Raw genomic sequence first — 12,687 nt, forward strand, 5'->3', positions numbered from 1 at the left:
TGCTTCTGGTGAAGGTGACAAACGGCTCTGCTGCTCCACAGGCACTCAGGCTAATGGAGTAAGCTCCAAAGCAGCTCTTACCATAGAATCATAGAATGGCCTGGGTTGAACAATAGTGATCATCTTGCTCCCTGCCGTGTGCAGGGTCACCAACCAGCAGCCCAGGCTGCCCAGAATCACATCCAGCCTGGCCTTGAATGCCTGCAGGGATGGGGCAGCCACTAATGGATGCTGTGTTGAAATCAATGGGCCCGTCTGACTCCTTGCTGTCAGACTGGGGAGCAGCAAAGGCTGCAGCTGGGTCCTCAGTGCTGGGAGGTGACACAGAAGGAGCAGCATGAACCCCTCAGCTTTGTTGGTGAGCAACACGTGGGGTGGTTTTTGAGGAAGGGAGCAGGTAAGGACTCAAAGGAGCATGTGAAACTGAAATGAGAGTGAGACTGGTCTTACAATGGGGATTTCAAATGCCCACACAAGCACTGTGCCTCACCATAGGCTTTTGATGCTGAACTGTGAGCTGCTCTGTATGGATTTTTGCAGCTCCCTGGTGCTCTAGGCTGGGCTCCAGCCCCTTCAGATGGGGTCTGTGTGCAGGTGAATGAGCTGAGCCCCACAGACAGCAGAACTGCTGCTGAAGCTGCGCAGCCTCCTGAGCAGGGCTGGTGCCCAGCAGCGTGCAATGGGAGCAGTGAGCACAGCTGCTTGCAAAGCAAACACAGCTGCACAGTGTGCCCGGTGAGCAGAGCTGCTTGAGAAGGCTGATAGGAGCCGTCCAGGTTAAGTGAGATCCAATAATGAGAGTTGTCTTAGCAAATGGAGGGCAGTGAATTGCTGCTGGAGGTGGGAGGCAGTCCATGTGCAGGGGACAGCAGAGGGCCACGGTCCTCAGGGAGGAGCTGCTTCGTGTTGTGTTTGATGTCCCACAGTATGAGAAAAGCACGCTAACAAACTAATAACGGCACTGATGGCTCTGTGGTGGGCAAAGCATTCCCTGTGTGTGGTGATGGGGTCCTCAGTGGGATCCCACTTGCTTACGTGAGTGTGCATTCGGGCTGAGCAGGAGGAAACTTATGGGAGGGAAGAGACCCTGATACAGGAGGATGCCGAGCTCTCGCCTTGTTCACCTTAGAAAAGTGAGGGCCAAAGTGGCCAAACCCAACCTGTGAAGTACAGAAATGTGGAAGAAAACCGCTTTGTATGACAAGGTGCTTGCACAGAAGGGGTGGATCTAAGAGTGGCCATGGGAAGGCAAAGTTTGGGCATCAGAGGAGGTTTCTAATGGCGTGGCACGAGCTGTGTTCAAGGTTCTTGCTCAGAAACCTCCTTGCTTTCCTTTCCTCCCTGCAGAGCACCTTTCAGCCCGGTGTGCAGACGACCTCTGTGTAGAGGTGGATGTTGGCTCCTGGGCCCGGAGGCAGAACCTTTTCTCTCAGTTCCCTGCTGTGCTCCTGTGGCTTTGCCGGAGGGACCTAGGTAGATCTGGTGGGAACCAGAGCCGTTACAGGGAAGTAACCCAGCATGAGCTAACAGGGAATGGCAGCTCGTTGTGAGGCCTTTCCAAACAAGAAGTAGTTACTGACTGTCTGGATTGCAGCAGTGAGAGAGGCCGTGTCCTTCCGGAGCTTCTGCCCTCTGTCTTCCCTCTCCCATCCCTGCTCTGTGCCTGTCCAAAGCTTTGTCTGTCCCTGTTCTCGACCAGCCTTGGGGCCACAGCAAGGATCAAAGCTCATTTCTTTTCCCGGGGTCTCCCGTGGCTCCAGCGCAGCCCCCTGGGTTCCCACGGACCTGCTGCAGCACCCCGTGCCTCGGTGCGTGCACGTTTCCATTGCAGGAAGTGCTTCTCCCCAGAACAGACCTGGTGAGTGATTGCAGAGCACCGTGCCGTGTTCTCACGTTCTCAGTGGGGCTCAGAGTTCTGGAACTGCTTCTCAGTGCCCTCAGAACAAACCCGACCAGCACCGAGAAACCAAACCGGGCCGATTCCTGATGTTGTGATCCAGCCAGAGCAGCCCCTGTTGGTGCATGCAGCGCGCTGCTGTGCAGGAGGGAGCGTGGCAGGACTGAGCAGTGAGCAGCTGCTGCATGTTCCTGCAGGGGGGCGCAGGGAGCCCAGAGCCGCTGCCCTGCAGTGCAGGGTGCTGGTGGTGCTGCATGGAGGGCACCGTGCCCTGCAGGAGCCGCCGTCTCTGTCTGGTGTGGGAGGTGGGTGAGCTGTGCTCCATCAGCAGGGCTGGAGGAGGCAGTGATGGTAACGCTGTTTCCTGTCTTCCCATTGCAGGGTAGGGGTTTTTCTGGGTCTCTTATGGCCTCTGCTGACCATTGGGAGCAGATGCTGAGGCAGGGACAAGGAGCCCCAGGAATGATTCGGGGACGCGGAATTTAGCTTAGAGCCAGGAAGGCGGGCAGTGAATTCTGAGCTTTCTTTTATCTTGTCTTTGTTCTGACTTTGTGCTGCAGCAAGGTGCGCCCTGCACTGCCCCTCTTTGTGCCTGGGGACGTCCTGCTCAGTGCCCAGTGCTGTGTGGGCATGGGACCAGCATCCCTGCAGAGGGCTGCTTAGGGCAGGCAGGAGCTGGGGGCAGCCCCTGTTTGTGCTGCTCCTGGGGCCAGCTGCTCTGCAGGAGCTGGATGCTGAGAGCCAGACCAAGCCTGTAGGAAATGGATGCTGCTGTACCAAACAGCCCGGCCGGCTGTCACACCAGTCCATGGCCGTGACTGCGAGAGGTATCAGTGGACCCCAGTGTTGTCAGCACTGTCTGTCAGAGGATCTCTCCACCTGGTGCCAGGTGCTGGCTGTTCCCTGCACTCACAGGGTTGTGCCCGTGGGCAGCAGGAGGGGTTTGCTGTCCTTGCAGAGGGACGGTCTGATTGCTGATGCTGTTCTTGAGGCAGGACTTGGCTTCATTTTGTCTTTGGAGCTTTGGAGTTTTTCCTTTAGTTCCACAGTGGTGCCACGGGGCACACTGCTTCCATCAGGGTGCAAGGTAAGGATCCAGCTGTGCTCAGCATTTCCAGCAGCACCTCCTGGAGCACAGTGTGTCTATCGGGGCCATGGCAACAGCATCGCTCCCCTGCCCTGGCTCCTGGGAAGCTGTGCACCCGCTGTCAGGTTGCTCAGGTCACCCTGCAGCCCCAGGGATGCTGTGTGCTGCTCCTGCCCCTGCAGCGAGGCGAGCAGGTCTGATGGGTTTGGGATCCTGGCTTGGCCTCTGCTCCCACCCTGCCCCGTCTTGTTCCCTGCCTGCAGGGTGTGGGTGTTCCATGGGCTGGTGGGTGCTTGCAGCTCTCAGAGCTGCTGCACCTGATTCTCACTGCTTCTACACCTGCTGCATCTTTCTGCTGGGGCTCCGAGCTGCCCTCAGGGGTACCCGTAGCTGTGGGATGAGTCACTGCTGCTTGGGATGGAGCTTGTCCTTCTGCCAGCTCCCGGCAGCAGCCAGGAGCAGAGGCGCACCCCAAGCTCTGCAGCGCTCAGACCCTGTGCTTCGTGTCCCTGGGTTCTGCCTATGGGCCTGGCCCTGCTGCTCACCCTGCTGGGTCAGCACAGCCCAGCTGTGGTGTGCGGTGCTTTGCAGATGTACAGAATTGCTTGGGCTGTGGTTAATGAGAGCAGGCTGGAAGGAGAAGTGAAGTTTGCAAGTGAAATGAAGGGCAGCCTGCAGTTCACCCGTGCTTGGTAATGAGAGCCTTCCGTGCCTGCTGCAGCAGGTCCCAGCAGAGCCTGGCACTGCATGTTCCTGCAGTGTGAGCTGCGGGCAGCACGCAGCCCTGTGTGAGCAGTGCAGGCAGCAGCTGTGTGTGTCCCTGTGGTGCCAGCACTGCACTGGGCTCACGATGCCCTGCACCGTGCTGTCCCCATCCGTGCACTCCCATCCCCTGCCCCGTTCCGTGCAGATGCTGAGGCTGTCCCTGCTGTTTGTTTGCATTCTTCCCCTCAGAGCCCTTCCCAGACCTCGCTCCTTGTTCCTGCCCTTGCTTCTGTGTGACGGTTTGTACTTGGGAGCTTTGAATGAGCCCTTCCCTGCTGGAGCTCCCATAGTGCTGTGAGTGTCCGCTGCAGTCTGTGACATGCACCCTTTGCATGCTGATGGGAAGGATCTCTGCGCGTGTTTTGCTCAGATTTCAGCTTCCGCCGTGTGTTCAGATTTCAGTAGAGACCAGGGCTGCTTCTTTGGGTCGATGGGGCAGCAGCTGCCGGCAGCAGGACGTGGGGGGTCCCCTTGTCAGGTTCTCCCACAGCTGAGGTTTGCATGGGCCCCAGACGTGTCCTGCAGCCCTGGAGCACCGTTCCCACAGAGCCCCGTGGTGGTGGCTGCCGCCTCTCGGGGATGCAGCATCCTGCCCTTGGCCCGGCACCAGGCACACACGGGGCTGAAGGAGGGTTTTCTGGCTAGGCAAGGAGTTAAAGCAGTGTTACAGGAGTGTATGACGTACAGAACACAATTTAGAGAGGTTTTTTCCTAGGAGCTTTGTTGTCCATCATCCCACATGGATAAAATCTATCACAGCTGGTAGGGCACGAGCCCAAACTCTGCAGTCTGCATGAAGTCCTTCCCTATGTCACAGCTTCATGGGTGCATTGACAAGGAGCAGCAGATCCTCTGGGCCGTGGCAGCCCTTACTGTGTGCCCCTCTTCTTCAGCCCTGCGTTGGCAGAGCCTGTGTTCTGGCATGCTGTACTCCTGGGAGGTGTTAGCAGACGGGGTACCCCTGTCCTCGATTCAGGGTAGCAGCAGCTCTCCTGTCTGCAGCCATTTGTGGTGCTCCAAGCCCCTGCTCCTGCTCAGGGCACTGCATGGGGCAGTGGGGCTCCTAGGCCTCATCTTTCGGTGCAGAAGGTGCCGGGCTCCATCTGCAGACAGTGGGCACTGTGCTGCCAGCCAGGCTTTCTCCATATACTGCATGAACGTGGCTGGCAGCACCTGCAGCAGGGTGATGGGAGGGCCAGGGCCAGACCTGCAGGGTGCACGTCCCCTTGGTGTGCAGCTCAGCCCAGAAGGGAGCAACGAGGCTGGGCTCCTCACAACTCCATGCTCAGGGGCCTTGGAGAGTGGCTGGCTCAGCTGGTGTCACTGAGTCCTTCCCCTGCTTGTTACTGTTCCACCAGGGGGAAAACAAAAGCAGAGAAGGGCAGCAGCTCCCCAGGTCCCCCCCCGTGCCAGGTACAGCACATGGGGCTCTGCGGCCCCGTGCCCCACCACGTGCTGCAGCCTCGTGGGTGGAAGGCACCGCACGCTGTCCCTGCGCCTGCCAGCCCCGTGCTCAGCGTCACCGTCTCGTTCTGCCCTAGGCCACCAACGGCGGAGGAGCCTTCAGCGACTACTCCTCCTCGGTGCCCTCCACCCCCAGCATCAGCCAGCGGGAGCTGCGGATTGAGACCATCGCTGCCTCCAATACACCCACCCCCATCCGCAAGCAGTCCAAGCGGCGCTCCAACATCTTCACGGTACGCAGCCCTGGGGCCGGAGCTTTGGGAGCATTACGGAGCCGGGAGAGGGGCAGGCAGCCCCCCACTGTGCTGGGCTGCAGGGAACCTGGCTGTGCTGGCCAGGCAGGGGCAGGGAGAGGGGCGATCCTCCTGCATGTGTAGGGGGCACAACAGAGAGCACCGGTCCTGGTGTGTGCACAGATGTGCATCAGCAGGCCGCTCCTTGCACATCGGGAGTGTGCCCAGGGCGTGTTGTGCTGTGTGCAGGGAGCAGAGCTCCCTGTCCATTGCTGGGCAGAGCTACACCCTGCGTGCAAGCACCAGTGAGCTCTGTTCCTTCTTGGAGCTGTGTCCCCAGAGTGTGGCACGAAGCCTCCAGTGCCCCCGGGCAGTGCCAGCTGTGCTGTGCCAGCACGTGGCTCTGGGCCCCTGGCTCTGCTACCTGAGCCCTGCGGCCGTGTAACAGCTGCAGTGCTGCGTGCTCTGCTGGGGGCTGGGGAGAGCAGCAGGGAGTGGAGGCGGCAGGGAGCCGGCAGAGCTGCGGGGCCTGGGCAGCGCGGGGCCTTGATGCAGGGACGTGGCTGCAGGCTGGATGCAGCCCGCCTGCAGTGTGCTCACAGCGTGCACGCACTGTGCACACGGTCCTGCTCGCACTTGCCCTGCTGTCAGCAGCCCCGAGTTTCCCCGTGCTGTCAGTGCAGCGGTGCTCCTGGTCCCCGTGCCCAGGTCAGGTCCCCGTGCTCCTCTCCCCCGGTGCCTGGTACGTGTGCCAGGCTCAGGCCCTCCTCCCATCTACGTGTGCTTCCCAGCCTCCATTGCTCCGTACACCGTGTCTGCTGTCTGTGGAACTGCCCGCCACCAACCATTGTCCGTGTTGCACTGTGTTACTGTGTGAACAGCTGCCACTGCTCTGGTCCCCGATCACACCGACTTGACATCCCATGCCCCATCCCCCTCCTGCACTGTTGGCATCCCGAGTTCCCAGCTCCTCGTGCTGGCAGCACACCCCCCTCCTCCAGCCGCCACGTCCTGGCAGCTCCCACTCCGGGGTCCCCTGTGCTCCGTGCGCTCCCCAGTTCTGTGCCCTTAGCTCTGTGCACGTGCTGCTGGCCCCCCCAGCACACACACTGTCCCTGTCCTCATCCTGCTTCCTGCCCACGCAGCCCAGGGCAGCGGCTCCACGGCTCCGCACGCATGGCTGTGTTCTCCCTGCTGTCCCGTCCATGTGCCCAACCTCCCTGGCGGTGCCCGGAGGTCTGCTGTTGTTGGTGGTCCTGCTGTTGTTGGTGGTCCTGCTGTTGTTGGTGGTCCTGCTTTTGTTGCTGCTCAGTGCTGCTGGGCTCCCCGCTCCCGCCGTTCTGGCTCATGCTTGCTGCTGCGCACCGTGTGCCCACACTCTGCCTCCCATGCTCTGCTCACTGCGGGTTTGGACTCGCCGTCAGCTCATGCTCACGCTCTGGCTGCACTCAGAGTGTGTTGGTGCCACGCTCAGCTCGCAGCCCGCGGGTGCCGCGCTCGCTGGGTGCCAGCAGGTGCTGCTGGGGAGGTGGGGGCTCGCTGCGGGGTCACGCTTCGTTGCTGTGGGTGTCACCATCTCCTGCGGCTCTCGCTCACGCGCTCATCCTGGGCTGCAGCTTGCTCTCACCGCGCCACTCACCCGCGCTCATCCTGGGCTCACCGCTTGCTCCGTGCTGGCGCACACATGGCTCACATTGAAGTCTTCACCCCGTGTGGTCGTGGCAGCAGTAGCAGCAGCTCCTGGCAGCTCGTCCCGCAGCGGGGCAGGCAGGGCAGGGCAGGCAGACAGGGATGGCTCTTTCTGCCATTGGTTTCCCCGCGCCCCCAGTGCCGGGTCCCCCAGCCAGGCGCGGTCTCTTTGTGCGCTGCTCCCATCCGGCCCGAGCTGTGCCTGGCTCCTGCCTCCTCCTCCTCCTCCTCCTGCTCTCCTCCTGTCCTGTCCTCTCCTCCTCTTTGCTCTGGGCCCTGCCATTGCAGGGGAGGGCTGCGCGTGGGGCCGCTGGCTGGAGGCGGTGCCCGCCCGTCCCCGCTGCCGCCCGCCGCCCGGTCCGGCTGTGCCCACCCGGCATCTCGTGTCCGTGTTCTGAGTATAACTTGCCAAACTCTTTATTCTTTCAATATTTGCAGATATGTGCCACTGTTTCCAACTTTTCATCAACAAAAAGGCCTTTCCAACTCCTTCCAAATTAGAAGATCCAGGTGGTTACACGGCACCTCTGTACCAATTCTCTCACTTTTCATTGCCTCTCCAGGGCCGGATAAGGGATGGGCACTGGGATTGATCTAAGATTAGAGGCTCGCCCGCCCTCCAGCCAGCATGGGTCCCCCCCTCGGAGACACGCAGGAGCCTTTTAAATCCCCCCATGTAAAGTCTAGGAGGCGCCGCGACGGCCTGCGCTGCACGTTGCCGGGACATTGCTGGGCCTGCCGGATGCTGGCGGCACCCGTGGGGCTGCTGGGCGACGACCCCACGGGACGGGACGGGACGGGACGACCTGTGGTGCCAGGACGGCGATGGCAGCGAGTGCGGCTGGACGGGCCCAGGGACGCTTTGCTGCTGCTTGGAGCTCTGCGGGCGCCACCGGCCCCCGGCTCCCTCCTCCCCGCCGCACCTCCTGCATGGACTCCTGCTCCTCTCCTCGCAGCACAGCGGCCATCTGTGGCTCTTTAGTTTCTTCTCTTTCAATCTCTTTGTTCTGCTCTGGGCCCCAGGCCGGCGGATGGGGGTCCCGGCGCGGGGGGGTTGCTGCCGTCTCCCCCTCTGATCCAAAGCACACGGGCGCTCCCGACGGGTGTGGGACGCTGCAGCGGCGCCGCGCTGCCCTCTCATTGTCGTGGTTCTGAATGTATTGGTCGTGCTCCATGCCGTGTATGACGTGGTATTGCCCTCTGTCCTACGCACTTTGAATGAGTTCCGCTCCACAGACTGTACACTTCATATTGTATTTATTGGGGTTTGCTCTGCCCGGCGGGCGCCGCGCTCGGCCCTGGCCGTGGGATCGGTATTTACTGTCCATGCTCTTTTGTAAGGGGCTGGTGTCCGCCCGGTGACCGTGCTACTTTGTATGGTGCAAGTGTGCTCCCGGAATAAACCTGTTGGATTGGTAGAGGTGTGAGTTCCTTTCACCGCCCGGCTCTCCCGCTGCCATCCATGCTCACCCCATCCCACGCATCTGTCTGTGCCATGTCCGTGTGCCGGGGGCGGGCAGCCCCGCTCTGTAGGACAGCAGCGCCGGGGCTGTAGGCTGAGGGGCTGGGGGGGCACTGGGGGCTGTGAGCGTGGGACTCTGTCCTGCATGGGGGCGGCGGGGCCACGTCCCTCCCATCCCACCCTAACGACCTTCATCTCTTCTCTTCCAGTCTCGGAAGGGCGCGGACGCAGAGCGGGACAAGAAGGTGCCGGAGTGCAAGGCAGACAGCATCGGCAGCGGGAGGGCCATCCCCATGAAGCAGGTGAGATCCTCCCCGGGCTGTTCCCTCGTGTCCCCCCTGAGCCCTCTGAACAGTTTCTTCCCCTGCGAGCCACCTTGTACTGGCACAGTTGCCCAGGGGATGGGGGGTCACCAGCTCCGGGGGTGTCCAGAGATGTGGCACTTCAGGATGTGGTCCGTGGGCACGGCGGGGGTTGAGCTTGGGGATCTCGGGGGTCTTCTCCAGCCTTAGCACCTCTGAGATGCGATGAGGGCAGCTCCCAGGAAGGGGCTTTGGGTGCAGCCGGGGCACAGAGAATTCCCTGTCGGGAGCCGGGCTGCAGCAGGAGTGGTTCCAGCAGAGGGCATCTGTGCCCCACACCTGCCGCAGCCCTGCATCACCCTGCACTGCACTCCGGCTCCGTGCATCCTCTGCCCTGTGCTCCTGAGGGCTCATGGGGTGGGAACAGCAGGAAGCTGCTGCTGACACCGGGCTGTGGGGTGCAGAGGGACAGGATGCCATGCAGACAGAGCTGGACAAACTCCATCAGCAGGCCCACGTGAACCTCACGAGGTTCAACAAATCCAAATGCCAAATCTTGCACCTGGGCTGAGGCAGCCCTCGCTACCATTACAAGCTGGGGGGTGAGAGGATTGAGCACAGCCCTGCTGAAAAGACCTGGGGATACTGGTGGATGGGAGGGTCCGCCCCAGGATCGGGCTGTGGTGTCCCTGTGTATTGCAGGGGAGTTGGCCTAGGTGACCTTTAAAGGTCCCTTCCAGCTCTGAGCATTGTGTGACTCTATGCAGTGGCCGCACCGTGCTGTGCCATGTGCTGTTTGGCTCAAGGGGAACTCAAGGCACCAGGAGCTGACCCAGGGTGCTGGGTGTCTGTGTGTGTCAGCCTGAGAGCAGCAGTGCTGGGTGGGAGGGCCAGGTGGTCACTGGGTGATGTTGGCGCTGGTGTTTCCTTGCGCTGATGCACAGACTCCCTTGCAGCCCCTGGCTGTGCCCGTGCTGAGCTGTAGGTGTGCATCCCATCCTACTGCTGGTAGGGTGTGCATCCCATCCTACTGCTGGTAGGGTGTGCATCCCACAGGGTGCTGCATTGTGCTGGGCACGTGCTGGGGCTGGGGGCCTCAAGGGACCAGGGGACTGGGTTTAAGTGAAATAGAAGAGATTTGGGTCAGATGCGAGGAGGAAATTGTTTACTCAGAGGGTAGTGAGACTCTCTCACTGCTGCCCAGAGCTGTGGGTGCCCCATTCCTGCAGTGCTCAGGGCCGTGGATGGGGCTGTGGGAGGTGTCCCTATGGCTTGGGCTGGGGGAGGCTTTGGGGGTCCCTTCTGACCCAAACTGTGCTGGGATTCCCCAGCCCAGCACAGTCAGAAGACTGAGCGCTGCTGCAGGAGCTCCCGTGGATCACTGCACCGCAGTGAAGCACTGTGTGTGTTGGCGGTGGGGACTGACCATGGGGATGCTGTGCAGGAGCAGCAGCGCTTCAGAGCAGTTGTGGGGTTGCTGGGGAGCAGTGCTCTCCCAGCCAGGCGGTCTCAGGGCAGGTCTCCCTTCATGGGCTCCATTGCTCTGCAGTGCTGTGCTGGAGCTGTCAGCCCTGGGGCAGTGCAAAGCACTGCAGGGAACTGCCCCGCTCCTGAGATGCTGTGGCAGTCGGAATTGCTGCCCTCCTGCTTGCCTGAAACAACCTGTGCCCTGGGTGGGTGCCCCATGAGCTGCTTCCCAGCAGCTGGGGCTGTGCCACTGGGGGTGCAGCTCTGCGGGGAGGGCTCAGCACTGCGGCTGTGCTGCTGGAGCTGTGAGCAGCCGTGCCCTGCTCTTGGAGCTTTGGGTTTGCACACAGATCCTGGGCCAGCTGGGAGGGCTGCAGGGTGGGAGGCCCAGGTGGGTGTGAGGGTGAGTGGAGGCTTTGCTGGGCTGTGGAGGCTCCAGGGCACGCGGTGTGGGGCAGCACAGTGGGTCGGGCAGGCCGTGCACTCTGAGGTCCCCCAGAAGCTGCAGTGGCTCCTCCTGCACTGAAGGCTGATGCTGTGCCTGGCTGTGCTGCCCTGCCCTTGTCCTGCAGCTCCACGAGGTCCTGCAGGACTGGAAGTGCTTCCTTGCAGCTGCACCCATCGCAGACAAGTGTGTTAATGAGGCCGGGTGGTGCTGCTGCTCCCCCAGCTCTGTGTTATCGGGGGCTCTTTGGAGCACTGCAGCCCGGCGGTCCCGGTCCGGCCCGGCTCCGTTTGGGCCGCGCTGCAGCAGTGCCCAGGGCAGCAGCTCCTCCTCCTCGGGAGCTGGGATCATGCTGGGAGCTTAGATTACATTTAAATTGCCATTTGCATTTTCCAATCAATACGCGACTTTACAATTAAGTTTGGTGTTAAAATTCTTAGCAAAAAAGTGAGCGGAAGGGAGATTTGTGGAGCAAACGAGTCCTTTGGGGGCCATGGCTGCTCCCTGCTTCATTACACTGCATATTGCTACTGCTGCTTTTACGGAGCACCGCCACCATCCAAACCCAGCAGAGGCAGCACCGGCGTGCAGGGAAGGGGAGGAAGCGTGGGGATGGAGCGGGTGGGTGCCAGGGGCCTTTGCTCCGTGCACTGCCCTGTGCTCGGGGAGAAACTGCAGGGGAGTCCCCACTTGTGGGCTGTGGGCACCGGCAGAGGGGGGCACAGCCAGGGGGGGGAGGACAGAGCTCTGACAGGGCAGCTGGTTGGACCAGGCCCATGTATGGCCCATGGGGGTCGTGGTGCCCATGGGGGTCATGGTGCCCATGGGGGTCGTGGTGCCCATGGGGGTCGTGGTGCCCATGGGGGTCGAGGTGCCCATGAGCCAGAGACTGACCCAGTGACTGTGCCAGATGTGTAACTTCTGTCAGCTCTAGAGCAGGTTTGCTTGGGAGAGGCCAATAAATGCTCCCAGAAGGGGAACCACCAGGTATCCGGGTTGGCTGCAACACCGGGCCGTCTCCATGTGTGAGGTTTTGTAAGGGATGTGGATCTCGTACACCTGGATAGCACTCCAGCTGCTCTGACTGTTGTTTTCTGAGCTCTGTGATGTCAGTGGTACGTGTTACTCAGTGTCCCAGAGGTGCTGTATCAGCACAGTGTCTGTTGTCATTGGGTGCTGTGACCATACCGGGTGGTGTCACACAGCCCCGTGGGGCTGTTCGATGTTGGTTGGGTCAGATCCTGCCCTGACTGCTCCAGCTCTCAGCACTGGGCTGTAATTTGTGTGTGTAGGAGTAGGATGCAGCACCTCTTCGCACTCTGCTTCCCAAGTACTGAGTGCCAGTGGTCACGGAGTACTGCTGCCCTTTCCATATCACTTAAAGCCCATTTCGTGGCCCCATCTGCAGCTCTGTTGCCCTGCCATGCCCCAAGCCCTGCCTCACTGCCCTGCATTTCCATGGGGCAGACGCAGCATCCCCATCTGCAGGCAGTGCTGCACATCGAGCCGTGGGACAGAGCTGCTCTGTGCGGTCTGTGGGGAGGTGCTGGCGTGGGGCCTGCAGCAGCGCCGTGCTGTCTGCACAGAGAGCCCCGGGTGGCTCCAGCCCTGCAGCCTGGATTCTGCTTGTTCCCAAACCCCATCACTCATCTGTCCCTCTGTCCTCATGCTGACCCCTTACTGTCCCATTCTCCTGCTGGCAGAGTGCTCGGTGTCCTCCCCCCAGGCTGCATTGCCCTCATGCCTGCCTTGTTGCTGCAGATTTCAAGGGGTCAGGACTGGGCAGGGAGAAAGTGAGGAGGGTGCAGCCTTCAGTATTGGTTTAATCCGTGAAAGTTTGTTCTGGATCAGGGTGCTGGGGAGGGAGATTGGCCAT

At 61.1% G+C, this 12,687-nt stretch overlaps 2 protein-coding genes across 11 annotated transcripts in view; one reads left to right on the forward strand and one right to left on the reverse strand.

Moving 5' to 3' along the window:
* AGAP3 (ArfGAP with GTPase domain, ankyrin repeat and PH domain 3) overlaps positions 1–12,687 on the forward strand; it is a 68,789-nt gene that overhangs the window by 24,788 nt on the left and 31,314 nt on the right. For 8 of the 10 annotated variants that reach the window (XM_015852790.3, XM_032442758.2, XM_085540752.1 and 5 more), the window contains exons 8-9: positions 5,291–5,446; positions 8,807–8,899. In XM_015852790.3, the coding sequence (XP_015708276.2) occupies positions 5,291–5,446; positions 8,807–8,899 (249 nt within the window). Of the gene's footprint in view, positions 1–5,290; positions 5,447–7,573; positions 8,554–8,806; positions 8,900–12,687 lie in introns of those variants that run through there. The other 2 variants (XM_085540753.1, XM_085540754.1) reach the window with 2 other exon arrangements.
* On the reverse strand, positions 7,819–8,310 carry LOC146762202 (uncharacterized). The gene has a single exon (XM_085540829.1). The coding sequence runs from the start codon at positions 8,308–8,310 to the stop codon at positions 7,819–7,821; it is 492 nt and encodes a 163-aa protein (XP_085396955.1).

The sequence above is a fragment of the Coturnix japonica genome, chromosome 2 (assembly GCF_054131305.1).
Source record: "Coturnix japonica strain WE chromosome 2, WE-NBRP24, whole genome shotgun sequence".
In the NCBI taxonomy this organism is placed as follows: domain Eukaryota; kingdom Metazoa; phylum Chordata; class Aves; order Galliformes; family Phasianidae; genus Coturnix; species Coturnix japonica.